The sequence below is a fragment of the Rhipicephalus sanguineus genome, chromosome 9 (assembly GCF_013339695.2).
Source record: "Rhipicephalus sanguineus isolate Rsan-2018 chromosome 9, BIME_Rsan_1.4, whole genome shotgun sequence".
NCBI lineage: Eukaryota > Metazoa > Arthropoda > Arachnida > Ixodida > Ixodidae > Rhipicephalus > Rhipicephalus sanguineus.
Window position 1 is genome coordinate 33,815,072 of NC_051184.2, and position 20,680 is coordinate 33,835,751.

General features: G+C 49.3%; 2 protein-coding genes across 2 annotated transcripts; both read left to right on the forward strand.

Annotated features, from left to right (window-relative positions):
* The first annotated feature begins 1,550 nt into the window (after positions 1-1,550).
* On the forward strand, positions 1,551-7,619 carry LOC119404944 (alpha-(1,3)-fucosyltransferase 7). The gene is made up of 3 exons (XM_037671668.2): positions 1,551-1,728; positions 4,497-4,855; positions 6,684-7,619. The coding sequence occupies exons 2-3, from the start codon at positions 4,503-4,505 to the stop codon at positions 7,456-7,458; spliced, it is 1,128 nt and encodes a 375-aa protein (XP_037527596.1). The 5' UTR covers positions 1,551-1,728; positions 4,497-4,502; the 3' UTR covers positions 7,459-7,619.
* Positions 7,620-8,230: 611 nt separating this feature from the next.
* Positions 8,231-19,923, forward strand: LOC119405437 (zinc finger protein OZF). Its single transcript, XM_037672274.1, has 3 exons — positions 8,231-8,242; positions 8,522-8,643; positions 18,747-19,923. Exons 1-3 carry the CDS (start codon positions 8,231-8,233, stop codon positions 19,921-19,923), a joined length of 1,311 nt encoding a protein of 436 aa, XP_037528202.1.
* Positions 19,924-20,680: the final 757 nt, after the last annotated feature.

Consider the following 20,680-nt stretch of genomic DNA (forward strand, 5'->3'; position numbering starts at 1 on the left):
ATACCCGCCACTGTGCTCTAGTAGTTATGGTTCCTCGACCGCAGACCAGAAGGTCGCGGGATCGAGTCCCGGCCGTGGCGGCCGCATTTCGATGGAAGCGAAATGCTTGAGGCCCTTGTACTTAAATTTAGGTGTACGTTAAAGAACACCAGATGGTCAAAATTTCCGGAGTCCTCCACTACGGCGTCCCTCATAATCATATCGTGGTTTCGGGACGTAAAACCTCGACAATTATTATTACTACTAATATACGTGCTACGAGTATTAAAGGCTCGTTCGCACCGGCGACTAGCAACGGCGACTAGCTAAGTTAGTCACAAAGCGACAAATGATCGTAAATGGCCGTTTTGGTCGCAAAATCAAACGTCCAGTCGGACGTTTGATTTTGATTTCCTGCTCGATTAATAAACCTACGACGGTGCACTTAACGCCATTAGAGTTCTCAGAGTACAATTTGTCAATCCAAACTGATTCATTGTTTAACCTTAGTGTTGTCTTAACGTACGCTTAAATCTAAGCACAGGAGGGCGGTTTCTCTGCGCTCGCTCATCGAAATGAATTCGCCTAGGCATGCGTCGGATTTGCCATCTCGATCTCACAAGTGCAACGCCTTGTGTATTGTGGCTGTCGTGGCGGCTAGACCACATTTTGATTGTTCATAGTCGCGCAACCGGTACAAAGGGCTGCACAGGAGGAGTAACCGAAAGACATTCTTGCTTCTAGGGCCCTTCTCTCTTCCAGGTCCACTCGCCTATACGCAGAGTATATAGGATGCAGGTGCCTACATATTCGGCGGCAGAATTCTTTGTACTTCAATAAATAGCGTTCTCTCTCACGCTCAGCCATCCTCAGCTGATATTTTCCTCAGAAATGTAGAACTCACCGCCTACAATTCGTGAGTTAATTGCATCGCGTGCCGTAATATAATTAGGCAAAAGCTTGCTTAGTAAACATCTGACAATTGCGCAGGAGTGCGCCTAACTGGGTTGGTTGGTACATCATTAAGACGGGAACAAACAGCGCTAGACGGGGACGGTTACAGAACATTAGCGGCCTCGTGCTATCACCGTCCCGGGTCTAACGCTGTTTGTTCCCGGCTTAACTTGGCAATCCTCCAGTCATTCAACCCTAATTACCGTGACAGGAATGAGTGCCTCATCGGGCAGTACAGTTCAATGCCTAGAATTGTGCTCTACCTTACGGATGCACTTGAAAATTGTGTATTGTCTAAAGATAGAGCGTCGATGATTCGACCGAAAGGTATGCCGATACTTGTAAACAAGCACCGCGGCTACATGCGACTGTTGGATATTGAAACCGCGATAATATACCACTTGCAAAAGGCGGCGTGGCCTTATCCTGAACGTCAGGAAAGAACTCACAAAGGAAACAAGAAATCTATCGTTATCGTACGGATATTTGCCCTGTCGCTATGACGACCGTACGTACATTTCATACGTATACCCCCGTACCTCACTCGCGAGAGCCCTCCGAGTTTCAGCCGATATCATACACGCAGATAAGAGAGCTCTTCGCGAGCCGCGACTGATACGGCGTGGCTGTGAACTATTGGAAGCGTGGATAGGTAGCCGACAGGCAAGCACCTTGTTCGACGTGGAATATTGTGTCGCCTCATCGGAGTGGATTCGGCTGAGTCTCGTTTTGTGCGAACGCATTTCCATTGGGCCTTTCTTTTTCTTCTTGGATGAGTCGCTCTACTTTACTGGGGTAAGTGCATACCGCAGTAGCGTAGTGAGAGTTTTTTTCTTTCGAAGGGGGGGGGGGGGGAGTGTTCAACCATGTTTTATATGTATGTTCGTGCGTGTGTTTGTTTGTGTGCCTGTATATATACGCATGCAAAATTGAAACATTTTGGAGGGAGGGGTTTGAACCCCCCTCCCCCTCGGTTACGCCAGTGGCATACCAGTGTAAAAGCTGCGCAATCACGCCAGTGGCATACCGGTACAAAAGCTGCACGTTTACCTGGAACTTGGGGTAATAATAATTGTCGAGGTTTTATGTCCCAAAACCACGATGTGATTATGAGGGATGCCGTAGTGGAGGGCTCCGGAAATTTCGACCACCTGTGCTTCCTTTAACGTGCGCCTAAACCTAAACACACGGGCCTTTAGTATTTCGCCTCCATCGAAATGCGGCCGCCGCGGCCGGGATTCGATCCCGCAATCTTCGGGTCAGCAGTCGAGCCTAATAACCACTAGACTACCGCTGCGGGTCTGGAACTTGCAGTCGTTTGGGTTGAAATAACGTAATGATTCTATTTTATTGCTATTTCTTTTCGTGGTTTTTAATTAATTATAATTGGTGGGGCTTAACGTCCCAGAACCACGATATGATTATGAGGGACGCCGTAGTGGAGGGCTCCGGAAATTTTGATCATCTGGTGTTCTTTAACGTTCGCTGACATCGCGGACCTCTGGCATTTCGCCTCCGTCGAAATGCGACCGCCGCGGCCGGGATCGAATCCGCGCTTTCGGATGAGCAGCCCAGCACCGTAAGCACTACACCACCGCGGCGGACACCTTTTCGTGGTTATTTGTCTGTCCAAGTAATGAAGCTTCGCCTATGTGCATCACGAGCATCGGCCGGCTGTAAGCGATGGATGATAATAAAGGTACAGAATTAAGAGACACGGTTACGAGGCACGTCGCAGTAAGGGACTACGAATTAGTTTCAACCCTCTGGGATTCTTTAACGTACACATAAATATAAGTACACGTGCGTTCTTCCATGTCGCCCTCCTCAGCATGCGGCAGTGATGTCCGGGAATCAAACCCACGTCACTGAACTTTGCAGCGCGACATCCTATTCGCTAATATATGTTTGAGTTTGCCAAAACTTTGCCAGCTACCGCCACCACCAGTTCTCACGGCTAGAATCGCTTGGGCGCCACTCGTAATGTGCAGAAGTAGTGGATACGAAAGAATATTCACATAGTAAGCTTTTCTTTTCGTGCTTGAAAACAATAATTTATCATTTCTTCAACCCTTGCTTTAAACCCATTCTAAAGCTACTTGTAAAACGCCAGAAAAACGGCATCAACACGCCGCACGTCTAAAACGCCCATCTTTCATTGTCAGAACTTAACCCTCTCGAATACTCTTGCTCTCTGCGTATACAGTAAAGGTCTGGAGCAACTTACCAACGACACATTTAAGTAGTAGTACTCACAACACAGACAAAGCATGCGGCTGAATTTTCATTTTTTTAATACGTGCATTAATAATTTCCACAGTTTTTTCTTCTCATACCGTATATTGATGCATCCGCAGTCTCTGAACTAAGCATACAGTATTCCGATTTACAGACATTGCTATAGCGTATACAATCAAGCGTTGAGTGAAGGCGTTTGTGTTTCACATGGGTTGCAATTACTTCGTGCAATCTTGTGTTGTAACGAGTACGCGCGACGGTGTTGTAAAACGTTGTACGGTTTTTTGCCTATGCTCACAAATTGCTAGAAAATTGAAAAAAATATTTCTCGGATCGTGTGGTCCACAAACTCTTCAAGGTTTTCACTACCGCACCCTTGTTGCCTTCTCCCTCTTCAGCTGACAGCTCTGTATTCAAGTGTACATTTCCAAATGGGGCGGTTCAACTAAAAAATTAAAATGTTGCATATTCCGTACAAGGACACCTGACCACTAATTTCGTAAAGTTGTGTCGGAGTGCGTCTTGTTTTAGGCGAGAAAAGAAAAGAAAAAAAGCTTTTGAAATGGCAAATAATTATTCACTTTAGGGCGCACGTAGGAATTGCCAAAGTGACATTATGTCTGCTCAGGTGCAACTCTCAAATTAGGACTTCCTTTGAGACGCCAGTCACTAAAGTGTAAAAAAAGAAGTGTAAGAATTGCATTGAATTTTTTTTTGTGCCAGAAATGCGGTATGATTGTAACGCACGCCGTAATGGGGGACTCCGAAACAATTTCTACAGTCAATGGTTCTTTTAACGTGCATCTAAACTTGAGAATACATACGAGCGTGTTCTTTGCGTTTCTTGTTATTTGTGTATCGGCCCCATCGAAGCGCGAACACAACTGCCGTGATCGAACCCGCAGTGCATTGAGTGGTAACAATCTGTTCACTCGATAACTGGCTATTTCCATATCTCCATGAACGTTGCAGTTGACGTGATATGAATCCCTGGTGACATACAGTATGCCACACAAGCCATCGCATATATCTACACTCGGGACGAAATATACAATAGATGGTTAGTAACTTGAGAAAATAAGTGTATAGCGTGTACAGTGTATGCCGTATTTTCTCTCACAATACCAGTACTGGCTACCGTTGAGAAGTGTTGGCTGCTACTCGGCTAACGTCGGCTGTCTGCTGTTATGACAATTTAATAAAGTAACACACGTGTACTGCTACGCATTTACGTTACTTCATTAACTGTCTCGCACGCAGCGGCCATTTATCTAAGGAAAATTCGCCGCAAGTGTTTGTCCACTCCTTGCTCGGTTTCCTTTCAGGTCTCCATGGTATCTGGCAGGTCCTTACGCTACCAGTACGTCGGCGCCTTCCTTATCTGCGTCTCGCTCGCAGTCTTCTTCGTCTTGTACGGCGGCGACCGACCGATAGCCGTCGAACTTCCCGCGTGGTTTCCGAAGAGCACCTCCACGAACGTCACCGCGCGCAAGCCGGTCACCATACTGTTCTGGACACCTACCTTCGGGTCTTGGCTCGAGCCGCTGTCCGATGTCCGTAGCGGGCTCGTGGCTTACAACAGCTGCAGCGTCCCGTGTTTCCTGACCAGGAACAGATCTCTGGTCAGGTCGGCGGACGCCGTCATCATTCACGACAGGGACGCCAACGCCACCGACCTTCCCAGGTAATAATCATTATTGCGGCGAACTTCCCTGAGAGGCAACGGTCGTGTGCGCGATGAGTTGACTGCTCGTTCGATGTTCTGGCAACACTTGCCAACATTTGCCAAGGTTAGGCAGCAGTTGGTCAACACGTGATAGCATTAGCCCAAAGTTATGCAACACTAGAGAACATCAGGGGGCATCAGGAAGTACCACGGGCCAACTTTGGCCCGTGGTAGTATTTGTGCTCAGGGGCCTCTCGCACCTATTTTGAGCGTAACAGCTTCCAAGTGGAGTTTCTGTTCAAGAATATGTTTCCTTCAACTTATTGTTTCGCCTATATATATTTCATCTACCTTATATGTTGTCATATTTAGACTAGAGGTGTGCACGGGTTCCGGGTTGCCCGAAAGCCCGAGCCCGACCCGGCCCGCGGGCCGGGCTCGGGCGGGCCGACGTATTTTCACCTCGGGCCCGGGCCGGGCTCGAGCTGCTTGGAGTTTTATCGGGCCGGGCTCGGGCCCGGCGCTAAGCCCGACTCAAGCCCGAAATATAGAGAATGAGCGGGAATTTTTTTCGAGCACGTATACAGCGCCTTTTCCGCGACCGCCCTTTACCGCTTTTCCTTTCCATTCGCTACTTTAAACAAAAGGGGAGCAGATAAAGCACTGCCTCTGTTGCACTCCGACAAACGTACAAGTAACACCACCTGAGCTAATGACGGCGCCACGCGACTGTTCGCGTTAGATTTAAAGCCAAATCCCATATGAGTGAAAATGCACGCGACAGCGACGAGCGACCCGACGTAGATCGCCTTCGTGCAAGCTGACGCTTGCATTGGCATACCCCATACACGTGGCGGCTTTGGCGAGCGAACTCCATTGTTGCTGGCATGAGGCCGTCTACTTGTAATTTGTAATCTGTGTAACAGAGACTGTTCGTCGTGTGTCGTTTGATCATATTTGATATGCTCAATAAAATGCCAAATTACCGGAAAACGATGCTTTGTTTTCGCAGCGAATCTTTAAAAAGCCGGGCCGGGCTGGGCCCGGGATTGTGTTTTCGTACGTCGGGCCGAGCCGGGCGGGCTCGCAGCCCTTTGCCGTCGGGCTCGGGCGGGCCTTCGACAATGTCAGCGGGCCCGGGCCGGGCTCGGGCTCGGAAATACGGCCCGTGCACAGCTCTAATTTAGACATCGCTCGGTATCATGAACCACGTCGGAGTGGCACAGAAGGTCCTATTTAATATGTCTCCATTTTAGACGTATACATATGGATTGTGTTTATTATGGTCATCACAAAGGCAGAAGTGGTGCTTGAATATAGATATAACTACTGTGGACGGGTTTAGCGAGGTTAGAATACGACGTGAATGTGCCCGTTCTGACACAAACTGCAGAAACGTGCTCTAGCCTCTAGCAGCCCAGGGCGCACAAAAGAATACAATATTAATATGCAGCAAATGCAGCAAAGGAGCGAAAGTCATCCAATATTCCACAAAAAATGCCAGAGCCGCGAAGGGCACATTCTTTCGTACATCTAAGGTGTGAAGACAAGCTTAGTTTCTCGTGGAAGTTTACCCCAATATCATTTACTTCATCGACCCTGAGCAATGGACTATCACGAGAAGAGTGCAAAAAAACTGCACACGTGCGTTCCGCTTATAACTTACTACCACCGGTTTGCAAATATTTAAAATAGCCTTGTTGCTTCTACCTCGCTTTGAGACTGAAAAATTTCTATTGGGGGCTCATGCACTCATTTTATATAGTTGTCCTTAACACTCTTTTCTCCCCTAGGAACCCTTAATAATGATGAGTACAACCGGCACGGCTCTTCTTTTTTGCTGCAGATACCGCGCCGGGCACCAGCGATGGGTCTACTGGAATATGGAGGCGCCCCCAAACAGCCGTCCCGAGGAATTGGTTAGAATCAGGGACGTTTTCAACTGGACGTACACCTACCGCCTCGACTCGGACGTTCCACATCCATATTTTACCGTTCATTCTCGCCGCAGCGATGCGCCACTAGCCGAAGAGGGACACTCGTCGTTCCCAGTTAAGCGGTCCAGACTGGTCGCCTGGGTCGTCAGCAACTGTCGCACACCGAGCCGCCGAGAGGACTACGTCGCGGAACTCAGGAAGCACGTGACGGTAGACGTGTACGGCCTTTGCGGAAACCTGCAGTGCCCAGGGAGGGAGGAATGTTTCGCTCACCTGGGCGAGAGGTACTACTTCTACCTGTCCCTGGAGAACGCCGTGTGTCCCGACTACGTCACGGAGAAGCTCTACAACGCCCTCCACCACGGCATGGTTCCCGTGGTGATGGGACCGTACGCGGCCTCCCTGGCGCCTCCCGGTTCGTGCATCGACGCGTTTCGATTCGCGTCGCCCGAACGCCTCGCCGCGTACCTGAAGGAGCTTGCCGCCGATCCTGCCCGTTACGAGGCCTACTTCGCCTGGAAGAAGACGCACGAAGTTCGACGTCAACGCTTCATGGATCACTGCGTCCTCTGCGATGCCCTTTCCGGGGCTAGCGCGGACGAGCGAAAGGGGTACGCTGACATCGTTGAGTGGTGGCACGGCAGCAGATCAATCTGCAAACAGTGGAAGCCGCCGGCTAGCTGATCGGTACTCGTTTTCTGTCGGACTGCCGTGAATATTTTTTTCTTCAACGTCGCCTTCCCGACTCGCAGCTGGCGACGCGGGCCGTAATCATCCTTGAGGACATGGCGTGAGCAGGGTTTGCCATTAGGGGGTGGACAAGTTGCACAGCAGCGTCCCCCTCTCCCCCCTATTGGTCGAGCCCGCAAGGAAACAAGCTTCGCAATGGATGCAAACATGAAGATGAAGCGACGACGTCCTTCTCACAACGCCCCGTCTTTGGTCCGCGGCTTGCGCAGGTAAAGTTGGGAATTAAACGGTTCTTGGAATATGCGGCATCAGGGGTACTCGGCTGCCATTATCGTCAAAAACCTTCATGGCCATAACCCTGCACATTAAACAATGATGTGACAGGTCAGACTGAGTAAATATATGGAGCTGATTTGGCGCCCCCCCCCCTTTGATGATTACGAGGGGAGGGCTTCCCCCTGCTCCCCCTGTGCGCACGCCTGTGCTTGTGGATAGCATAGCTTATCTATCCACAACGGCAGCTCTGTGATCGAAGTGATTATTACACTGCTAATTCGGAGGATGGACGTTCGAGTCCCAGTCGCTTTTGATGGGGTAGGAATACGAAAAACACCCGTTCGACTTAGGCGCACGTTTAAGAACCCCAGGTGATCGATATATATCCTGAGTCCCCCACTATGGCGTGCCTCATGTCTTGGTTTTTTGCAACTACAAATCGGGAATTCGATAGATTACCCACCCAGCAAGTTCAGTGGACTGCACAAGGATGTCAGATCGGGTGAGTTGGAACTTATCTGTGAAAACAGCGAACGCGAAAATAAAACAATAGAAGGGACTGCCCGTGTATTATATTTTCTGTGTGTGCGTTTTCCTCTGCGCTGCTGTATCACGCATAAGTTGGGCGGTTGCCACACTTCGCTGCCAAGCAGCGAAATTCCCTGTAGCATTATTGTAAAATCGGAATGGGCGAACGCCTGGGGGAGAAAAGGAGAAATAATAGAAAGAAGCAAAGGTAGGAAAGTTAACTAGGTCGTACTTGGTTTTCTGCCCTTCACAGATGGACGACGAAGCGGTGGAGAAATTTGCACTCGACCCAGCTGTAGGCTGTAGCATAAAGCTACAACCAAATCCCTACCACCAACTCAAGCCACCAGGAGGACACCATCCTCCCCTGGTCATGTGAGCTGTCCCTTATCCTGTCCTACGTGACTCCGGACGGCGATAGCTCGACCTAGGACGGCTCTGCTGTTAATAACATGTGACATGTGAAGGAGGTAACATCCACACGAACCAACTAAAGCGCGCGCTGCTCAATCAATAGCGGTCGCCAGTAGCCTTTAAAAAGTACGGCAGGTCCCCGGTACCTTAATATGCCATTTGCCGAGCTTATGGTCCCGGTAAATTTTCTTACGTGCGCACAGTGTCGTAACGCAGCACGACAAAGCTGCCTTTCCTCATCGACCGAATGGCAGCAGAGGAGCAGTTGAATTCAAAGCAAGGGCAGTAGCTTGCAAAGGATGTAAGAACACCTGTCTGCTATAGGCGCTGTAGGGCGCGAAACGATTAATATCGGGAGCGATTAATACCGCTATTAATACCGGGATTAAATTTCAGCAGTGTGTCAGGTCGGTTTTGAACATGTGTCAGTCAGTGCTAGGGCAGTATCGACGATACATGTACCTCAGATACTATCTTAGATACTCTTTGGGTATCTTGTATCTGCATCGAGATACGTCTCGTAAGACGTGTATCTGTATTTCCGACACGTTGAAGAATGTATCGTGTATCTTAAGATACAAGATACTGCGATCGCACTACTACCGCGCGCAGCAATGAACATTGGCCGAACTCCGCTTCTCAAGCTGATACTGCTGCCACTAACTCACCAGAATAAAACATAAAACTAAAGGCTGTGACATTTATTTTATCTTTCCGCCAGAGCTTTCCAGGGAGGATAAGCGATGAGCTCTGAGAGTCCCTATTGGTGGATCAAAATTACGTGGTGGCGCTCGCGTCGTCTCGACAAACAAGCGCGCGAGGGCCTTGACCCTTTTGTTTTTTCGTTTTTTTTTCTTTTTCGTTTTTTTTAGTTGCCATGACACTTGGCACTTAGCCACTGTCCTGTGCCACGTACTATAATGCGTGCGGCGTCCTTCGCACACATCCCGATGCCGCTGTAGTACCATTACCGATTTACCTGATATCTGATGACACCATGAGGCGCAACAAAACTTTGTATAGCACGTTTCTTTACTGTAATCATGTCCTAGTTCATTGCGCACGTGTTGCCAGCAACATTCACCGATTGTCGGTATCGAAGAGGCATATTCAAGGCCGATCGAGGCAGGGGCCCTGACCCATTTTTCCCAAGTAATCATCGATTGACTTCAGCATATATATGAGTTTATAGGCTCACGAATCGATTATCGCAAGAATGTTTCGAAGCTAAGAACAAGCGGAGAAACGGGGTATCGTCGCGCTCTTTGAGAGCTTACTTCTCTCGTTCCGACGAGCGCGCTGGAAGCTACACAGGGAGTTACGGCACGGGGGAAAGAAGTTGCCTCAGCGCGCGTCATAAACGTCCGCGTGCGTGATGAAACGCGATCGCACTCCCATTGTCATTCTTGAGCGCACTAGTGTGGCTACTGTGTTACGTTAGCAGACTATCGAGCGCGGCGTCGCCAGGTGGCCGCCCTCCTCGGCAAGAAGCGCATTCGATTCAAACGCTCTTTATTTATGTCGGTCGTTGGCCAATTGAATGCTGTCTGTTGTTTGAGGTCAGACAGCAGGCGCCGGCAGCTTCGAAGAGACTGAGCACAGGCCTCAGTATGAGAAAAGGGCGCATGAGAAAATGGCAACCTTGCGCCCCCCTTGCGAACGCTCCCTGACGCGCAACACTGCAAGATTTGGCTGAGCTGTTCGTAGTAGCGTCTCCTTTCCGCAGGATGTGTTTTTCTACCAAGCACGAGGGCTGGTGCAAGGCGGCCCCTTTAAACGTGCGCGACTAAATTCCTCCGTTCACCCCTACAGTCACGAATTTTAGATGCAAAGCATCTTATACCGGAGTTCAAACCGGTGGTGGTGGTGGTGTGCGGCGTGACCACCATTACTGCGCATGCGCAAACCCTCTCCACTCCTCCTTTCACCCCATCTCCCCTTTCCTCCTTTCCACTTCCACTCTCACATTTGTCCTCTCCACTCCCCTCTCCCCCTCTCCACTCCTCTGAAACGCGGGCTAGACATGCCAAACTTCTATCCTGCGCAACGCCGCGATGAGCGCCAGCGCATGCGCGTCCCCCCTCACTCTCTCCTCTCCTACGCTGCCCCCCTCTCGCGCGTCTGTCAACCGCGTTCCCCGCTTGCCCTGTGAGAATTAACGGCCAGGCTAGAGGGAAGACACGACGCGCGTAGCGTTCCTCTTCGCGTTCCACGACGCGAGGTCGGTAGCATGCCCGAGGTAGGTAGCATGCCCAACGAACGCCAACGGAACGCGATTGTGCAAGTGCTCCTGCTTGGCATCGCCTCATGGTCCCCTTTAGCGGGAAATGGTGCAATTTTATTCATTGTCAGCAAATGCGTCAAATTCGCATAACATAATTCGAAGGTACTCAGTATCACACACCAAGACAGAAAATGAAGGAATGCGTTGTTTTGTGTGAGTTTCAGTAAATAATGTTAATTAGCGTGTGACTAATTATCTAGTTACTCTGCCATCAGTCAGCTTCAATACTTGCATAAAAAGAATCAACTTTAGGCCGAAAATGCATGCGCAGTTAGTTTTTTGGTGGTATTCGTTTCGAGGGGAGAAATAAAATACTCTTGACGTTGGTCCTGGAAAGCCACACGTCGAACGATCGTCTAACATGGCAGTGTCTCCAGAAAAATGATCCTCTACAGCAATACGCAGCACAATCAAGTTGAGCGACCGCTAGTTGTCCACTCAGGAAGACTGCACGAATGCGCACACCGAGTTTCAGGCCATTTGAAGAAACACGCGGCGTGTGACGCGCTTCCGAAGTTCGGGCCAGAATTGTGGACACTGTGACTGAACGGTATAACGAAAAAAAAGAAAGAGAAAGAAAATTCGGCAGATACCATGCCTTGTGGGAATCGGTTTCATGCGAAGCAGTCAGCGTGTAGTTGTATGCTGCATTCTTTTTTTTTTTTTGGCTTTGAGCGAAGCGTTACGAGGCGGATGGACGTGTTTTTGTAAGTGCAGTAGTAGTGTGAAAATCGTGGGCTTACCAGGCACGTCGACAACACTGGCGTTTAAACGGTAACTTATGGTCTGACGTAACGTCAGCGCTCAAGCTAGAGTACATACGTCAGTATTATCGCAACGAAGCGCTATGATGTGGATATCATACGTAACTTTCGTTAGCGTATTCTTCCGGGTTCGAGCAACGCCTTAGTATAGCTTGCTGAATCATACAAATACAAATGTAACGTTTATTATACTGCTATAAAAGAGCAGCCAACACTCTAACCGCGCACGTTAACTAAACATGACGCCTGTATCGTTGGAGTATTGCTTTGTTATGAACTTGCATAGCCAGCACCACAAAACAATTGACGTTGCACCGACATTACGCCCGCAGGCTGTTTTTCCAAAGCAGTTGCTATAGCTGGCGTGTGTCTGTGGTAGAATATCTGACTGCCACGCAGAATGCTTGGGTTCGATTGCTGCTGGGATACTCATTTTTATTAATTCCATTCGTCGAGTCAGCGCTGCCGATGTCGGTTTTTCTTAGCGCTCATTTAAATTACCAATGTCTGTTCTCGCCATTCCTGGGCAGACGTAAACTGTATGTAAACATATACACCGCAGCCCGTGGTAAACGAGTATGTGCCACACGTGTCTGGAGCAAAGTGTTTGACGACGTACGCGCCAGGATCTTCACATTATTCATGTCACCCCACCAAAGTGGTCTAGTGGTTATGGCGCTCGACTGCTGACCCGAAGGTCGGGGTATCGAATCCCGGCTGCGGCGGCTGCATTTTCGATGGGGGCGAAAATGTTTGAGGCCCGTGTGCACGTTAAAGAACCACAGGTGGTTGAGATTTCCGGAGCCTTCCACTACGCGTCTCTCATAATCATATCGTGGTTTTGGGACATGAACCCCACATATTATTATTACGTTATACATGTCATGACCAGACAGTCATATTTGTAGTGTCGGGAGTCATCACGGCTTCGGCGTGCTTACAAGCGCCATCTCGGATGCTCGGCAGAAACAGCGAACGCCCTCGAAGATGCCACTACGGCTGCTATGCGCCGGTCATATAGTGTAGCCGGACGGTATGTGGAGAGAGCGACGCTTATGGACTTCAGGTCTCAGGTGGCACGGGCAGATGTTCTCTGGCACGGGCTTCAAGTATCCTAGAGGCGCGTGATCTACCCGGGGGCATTGGACGCTCGACTCGCATCGCGGTACGACGCATATAGAGCGTCGCCCAGTCATGTAGCGTTAGAGTTCTCATTTCATTTACTTTGCCTTGTCTTGTTTTTTATAAAGGCAGAAGCCTTAGATACCTCGTCAAACACGATAATTGATCGTCAGCGTACCCGCGTCGCCAACACGAGTGATACACGAAATCATCACATGATGACGTCACAGTGACGTCACACATCGACCAAAGTTCGTGACGTCACTATGACGTCATCGTGAATTCATTCAACGTGACGTCATATGATGATGCCATCACATGACATGATCGCTTTGCATTGCCTCCGTGATTTCGGACCGATCACAGAGGCAATGTAAAAGCAGGTGAGGCGCAGAAAGCTTCTAATGTCTTCGATCTTGTAGGCAGTCCGAAATCTCATTATGTGCAGAAAGCTTTCGGAGAGGGGAGGGGGAGTATCAGTGCATCGACTGACGAAAACAAAGATGGCTTCCGTTTTTTGATGTATTTTTTCGCATACATTTTAGCTATGCAGTCAGTTCTTCAAAATGTATGGATAACTCTTACATGTTGACATTGATATTGCTGACCACCACATTTTTTTTCACCTGACGGAGACAAATCGTCAGACCACACATCGTCAGAATTATATCTGGCCAAAGAAAGCGCGTTTGCGCGCCACACAACATATTATTGTTGTTAGTCGTTACGCAAATTGCAAGCATGTCCAGTTAGTGATGTCATGACCTATCGGTCATGTTAGGCATACATTCGTGCCTCTCCATGCCAATTATCGTGTATACCAATTAAGTGCACGAAACGCGAGAGTTATGCTAGTAATTCTTTACTTTGGTGCCGCGGCCACGCCGACAGACACATTCGCCTTCGCATGAAAACGCTTTAAACAGCAGAGCGCGGGAGGCAGCCTTGTAAAACAAATCGAACGCACGAAAAAAAAAAAAGAAACGGCATGAAGGGTGCAAACGCGTTAGCATGAGGTAGCCATTTACTACGTGCATTTCGGCTACGTATTCTCCTGGTTATCTTAGCGATCTCCAGCTTATTCTCATCTGCGGCACATTTACGTTCGTCATTCCACACGAAAGTACATTAAGCGCTTTCTCTCATGAAGTGCGCGCAGAATGCGTTCCTCAAGCAGCCGCATAAGTGTAGACCATTGCGGTGACAAACCAGATGAAAGAAAATATACAAAATTCCCGTTTCACAACGCCCAAACGCGTTCCCTGTGCGCTGAGTCGCTGCAGTATAATGTTGCAGTGACGCAGTCCTAAATATTGCCCTAATTTCCCCAACTTTGGCTAATCGCGGCAAACATATCAGGCGCGCAGCAGACGCTCGCCGCTTTGGCGCGGCTTCCGCCGCGGAGAAAGTCCACAGGTCCGGTACGGCAGCGACGCGGCGTGGGAGTTCACCGCAAAAGGCCCTCGCTCCTCCCGTGTATTCGCGCGGCGCTTTGGACACTCTACCTGTGCTAGAACGAGGTGGACCCAAGCAAGTGCTGCCATCTGGTAACGCAAATGGAACGATCGCCGCTAGAACCGTTGACGCATGAAAACGATGGTTTCCGCTACGTTTCAGCCACTGAGGAAGGGTTCCCGCCAAAGTTTCTATTATTAGTTGCTATCCTAGAAACGTTGGTTCCCGCTTTAAAGGTACCGCTTCATCGTTAGCCTGGTCGGTTGGTTCTTCACTGCACCGTGCAGAGGTGAGACACTTGTTTTGTTGTTCGTCTCGAAAATCTGCAGTTTCGACTACTGGTGATTATGTAGTCCCAGTGCAATAAATTTGTTCGGTGAACACCATTTACCGCTGCCGGTAGATTGTCGATTGAAGCAACACGGCCGGTACACTCAAAGCAAACTTTGTGTGTGTGTGTGTGTGTGTGTGTGTGTGTGTGTGTGTGTGTGTGTGTGTGTGTGTGTGTGTGTGTGTGTGTGTGTGTGTGTGTGTGTGTGTGTGTGTGTGTGTGTGTGTGTCGCTCATAGATGAAAACTGGCCGAGCTAATCGCGCGCTTTTTCGCCCTTGAACTACGTATGAAGGGCCATTGAGAAGTTATAAATTGTGATACTTACTTTTTCATGCCGTACATGCCCATGTTTTGCGCCTGTGTTACCTGGTGGACCAGTATGGCCTCGCGAGCCCGTATGGTTCATGCAGCCCAGTGGTGCTTTTTCGTGACTTTACGCTGTTGATTGCCGCTTCCACATTTTCCTATTTGTTTGTCCGACTTACTTTCTTCGTTTCTTATGCTCCTTCATTGGATGTCTCCGTTTAATTTAGTTTACGGAGTGATTGAGTTAGGTACGTTGAATCTGTTTTATCAGTACCGAAAAACCGACAATGTTACCGGCCACACATGCGCAGTAAATTAAGACAAATTTCTGTGACGAAAGCAGGCAACAGAGAAGAAATTCGTCAGACACGTACCCGTAATCGAGAATCACAACAGGTAATTGAGTTTCATTGATACAAACAGAACGAAGTGCGATGATTTCACTGCATGCTAATTCGCGATCCGTAGCATCTCGTATTCGCTTATGTTGCGCTGTGTCGATTGCATTTTTACGATTGTCGATGGAATGAGAAGGGCAATCTGAACGAGAGTCTGACTCCTTGTGGGATGAAGCAGTAGATCCGCATGTATTGTTACTCTGTAGACTTTCGAGGCATCTCTCGACAATACAGGACCCTCACCAGTTATGACAATTTTGACAATTATGGAGGCATCTCTCGACTTTAAGAAACCACACTGCGTTTCGTACTCTGTGTGCAACCGTGTGGAAGCTACGCAAGAGACATCGGCAGGAAGAATGTGCGACGTCGCGCCTTCAGTGGTCGACTTTCTAGGCCGCAATTCCTCGCTCGACCCGAGCGCGAGACCGAGTTTACCACCGCGAGCCACCGCGTGTGGCCCACCACACTAACAAGTAAAAGTTAATTTGCATTACATGACCTACTAGTGTACTGGGATGTGTTCTCATAAAAAAAAAAAACGTTCAAGTTCCGTAGCATGGCTTAAGGCCGTGCTACAGAGCGGCCGTGCTCGCTTTTGCTGCCTTATGGGAACACGGCCTCTTCAGCGAGCGAAGCGATCTTCGTGCAATCTCTCGCTTCAACGCAAAGCGACCGTTGGGAGCACATCTCGTTCTAAGGTATCAGCCGTCTCCTAATCTCGGTCGAGATAGTGCGTGCGCGGCGGCGCGCGACAAGGTCCGTATGATCGAAGCTCGCCTGCGGGAGCGACACAGGTCCCCCTCCGACATCCCTGCGTGCGCCTTCGCGCGACGGAGAGGACCGGCGCGTTTCATCTCTGGCTGTGCAGGACGATGTTATCAGATTCGAACTTTATGTAGAACATGATGGCGACACCGACGGCTAAAATACGCCTCGAGTGTCCGTGTACTTCCTATCGCAATAACAGCGCCAGGTTTCTCTTTTGTCGCCGTCTTCCAGATTTTAAGACCGTTTTAACTGCTAACTAAACCTTGAAAGGCGATATGTTTTCGGATGCGCCCCCCCTCCCTCCCCGTCGTGTCGGCCCTTTGACAATGGCACGTGATTTAGGTGAAGTGGAAATGCTTATTGAGTGCGCGAATGGTCGAAATTGATAAGACCACGAGGTCTTATCGCGGGAGCTGCGCTTCGTGACGGAGACAGAGACATTGGGTGGGGGCAGCTTAGACGGACGTATGCCGACGTCACAGGCGTTCCTCGGAACGTCCGCGGTGAATCTGGAGTCGGCCTGCAAGCGCGTGTCCAGACAGGACCGCGTAATCTCCTATGGCACGCGACTCCGTTTCTTCATTGACAAGCGCCCAAATTTCGCGTGCTTGTCGCCACAAGTCTGGCGCATGAATGTCACTGATGTTGAGGCTGTTTTGAGTAGTTATTGTCAGTGGTTTTGGCCGGTACCTTATGAAAATGAAACCGTGCGCGCACAGTGGGCAGTACGCGGTATTCACACTTACACTTAACACTTCATGGTCTGTACACCTGAAATGCAGTGTTGCTGATTAAGTGACAACTTTTAGGTTGTGTTCTTTACCGGTGGCTATGCAGCGAGAGATGGCACGAACGCGGAATACTTCAAGCACCGGACAAAAACAAGCAAACACAAGTCACGCTGGAAGAAGCGGAGCGTCGGGCGGCTGCACGTCGCACGGTGAGCGCTTTCGTCTCACAAAGCGCACGTACTCAACCAATTCTGCTGCTGACAGGAAAGGCTAAAAGGAACACCAAATACCTCATCTTGGTGCCCAGAGCTCATAAATTAGGTAGGGTAAATTGCAATTGAAGTTAACCTGTGTGGGTCAATCAAGCTTCTACAATACCAGGGTTGCCAATGGTGGCTACTTTTCGCCAAATTGGCGGATTTGAGAGGCCCGTAGGCGACTTAAATATATGAATGGCGACATGGCGAATTTTTGGCGATTTTCAGCTTAGATCTCCACTCAGGTATGCATCCTAAGCTCAAGTGTCTTCCCAACGAATGAGCGGCAACATTCACTGTATTTTTCTTGATTTTAGGCACACGAGTAGAATGTGCACATTACGAGTCATTCGGTATGTCCGTCCTGTAACTCGTGCGTATCTCCAATTCATCTAGATGCAGGAGGTACTTGAACGTCCCCCAGCGACATTCTAGCGAAATGCAAGTCAGCGGACTGTCTTGCAAACCGCGAGGGGGCAGCTGTTTGACAATAAGTTAATGGCTTTAGGTGTTTTAAGCTTCTCTAAAGTTTCGTTTCTGAAGGGGCTAGACGACGGGTTGGCCGCGTGTTCCGACCATTTGTTCCGCCAAAGTTTCAACTGTTCTGTATAGCTTGGCGACTTAATTATTGTTGCAATACCCCCAATTCAGCTCGTAAAGACAGTTTTGGAATAGCGAAGAGAGGCGGATACGCGGCTATTTGTGCAATAAAAATTTTTTATTGAGGCATTTTCCACTGTTCTCGGTGAACGTGTGAGATGAAAACAATTGGTATATAACATTTTACATTGTCTACCTGTTCATTAATAACGCATCGGATTGACGCGTGTAGATATAAGTGACTATAAGAAAAGGTCGGTGTCGTCCGGTATCATATTAGTTCACACTGAAAAGGTGTAAGACTCACTATTGTTCGGTTCCTGTAAGAATTCTGTCGTGTTACCTTCAATAAACATTTTAATCCTTTTAATTCATATAATGGTACGTAAAGCTGTCTACAAACAACGCTTTCACGGTTTTCGCCCAAGGTTTACCACACTTTTACCTTTGAAACGAGCGGACAGGGATGGAAGGAGCGTTTCATTCATTCACCCTTGCGCCGCCACGCACATCTTGCGTCTAGTCGAAGAAGCAGCACCATTAACTCCCATGGTGAAGCGGGCGACACGACTGGCATTGAGAAACGTCAATAAAATTTAAGGGTCTTTGATGGTACTCTATTCTACGGGGCTGTACGCGAGTGGAAATTTTTATTACTAGGTATGCCGCCCATATCTAAATGGCGACTTTTTTGGCGAAATTTGTAAAAAAATGGCTACTTTTGGCGACTTTTTGCTCGTCGTTTGGCGACATTTACTCGAAAGTCAGTGGCAACCCTGTCCCGCACTTTACAAAACCTAATGAGCTTTGGCTTTGCGCAGTGGCTGATATGCCAGGCGTTAATAAATTCATGGCATCACAGTGAAAGCAAACATTGCAGAATAACATATAGGTGGGTGAGTTGTTTGGTTTCACGGTGGTGTCAAAAGCAGCGTTAGAACGAATACAAGGGGCGAGAAGAAGACAGTGCAAATTAAGCGCAACATTGCAGCACTGCTTGCCTACCTCACGCTGCTATCATCATGCTGCATGTCCTATTCGCAGAGATGATGCCGATGCAAGTACGTCCCAGTCGAAGCCGACACGGAAACGTGCCGTGGTCAAGAACCACAAGTGCGGCGTGTGCGGGAAGGCTTTCAGCAGGAACTCAAGCCTCAAACGCCATGTTGCAACGCACACTGGCAAGAAGCCCTACGCTTGCCTCTGCTGCCCGGCGACATTCGCGCGGAAATGGAGCCTTGAAAACCACGTGCTTACGCACAGGGGCGAAAAAAAACACGGCTGTCCCACGTGCGGCAGAACGTTCGCCCGCAAGGACTCTGTCGCGATCCACCTCCGCCAACACACGGGCGAAAAGCCGTTTCCGTGCCGCCTCTGCCCGGCGGAGTTCGTGCATCGGTGGTCGTTTGAGCAACACTTGTTTACCCACACCGACGAAAAGCCGTACAGATGTGAAGAGTGTGGCAGAAGGTTCGCGCAACGGGCGAGCCTATTTCGCCACAACTATGTTCACACCCGCGAGAAGCGTTACGACTGCGACAGATGTCCGGCCGCATTCTCTCTTAAGAGTACGCTGATCAGACACTACCTTACGCACACCAAGGAGAAGCCGTGGAAGTGCGCACTGTGCGACAAGACATTCGCGCAGAAGTCCAACCTGAAGGTCCACTTGCGGGTGCACACCAAGGAGAAGCCGTGGAAGGGCGCACTGTGCGACAAGACATTCTCGCAGAAGTCCAACCTGAAGGTCCACTTGCGGGTGCACACCAAGGAGAAGCCGTGGAAGTGCACACTGTGCGACAAGACATTCGCGCAGAAGTACAACCTGAAGGTCCACTTGCGGGTGCACACCAAGGAGAAGCCGTGGAAGTGCGCACTGTGCGACAAGACATTCTCGCAGAAGTCCAACCTGAAGGTCCACTTGCGGGTGCACACTGGCGAACGACCGTTTCAGTGCGACTTGTGTCCAGCCACTTTCAACCGGCTGGCTCACCTGCATAATCACAAGCGGACGCACACCAACAAAAAGCCGTTTGAATGCTGCGTGTGCGTCAGGAGATTCACGCAGATTGGTTCCCTCAATAAACATATGCGCACATTCCACGCCGCTCCCAGCGCTGGTGAGAGCGAGGTCGGCGACCGGGACCTTCCCGTCGTAGCGCAACGACCTGCAAAGCGATGTCGGAAAGCTGCAAAGAACAAAGCCCAAGAAACAGTATGAAGACGCGAGCCGACTAACGTCCGATGTCGGTGATCCATTCGTGTGTAACGGTGATTCTGACATGACAGTGTCTTAGTCGGACGTCGACACGAGTTTCACGGTGACGCTATATATGGTATGTGGTTGCAAGATCAACCCTTTGAAGAGATGAAAACACAGTCTTCGTTTTTAGTATCAATTGTGTTTTGAATGAAGTATTAAAGAAGTACGTTCGAAATCACTTGCTTCGGTTATGTTCGACTGCGATACGTGTTAGCCCATCTTCCTTGGAACAAATTACGCTGAAATCTCCTTGCTAAGAACTTATCCTTCCCGTTATAGCCTAATGTGCTTCAGTACAGGATTATTCTAGTTCAAAAGGCTGGAATCGCTCAATAACATCGTAAATATGTCGAAACATGCGTCACTGCACATTCACTATCTTCACGCTGCTCTATGTAATGTGCTACCTGCAGTGAGCAAATGTTGAGGATGAATTGTAAGGTAAGGATGGACTGCGCGAAAGCATACAGAACAGATAAGCCGAACGTTAACAACACTGGGCAGTGGCGTAGGCAGACATTTTTTACGGGGGGCGGGGGGGGGGCACCTCCTTGATTCGACATTGGGCATGGGCAGATTAGTGGGCTCGAGCGTCATTTTGTGCCATGTATACCATGGGGAAACATTATTTTCGGGGAGGGGGGAGCACGGGCCCGGTGTGCCGTCCCCCTCCTGGCTACGCCACTGACATCGAGGTAGTATTGGTTAGGGAGGA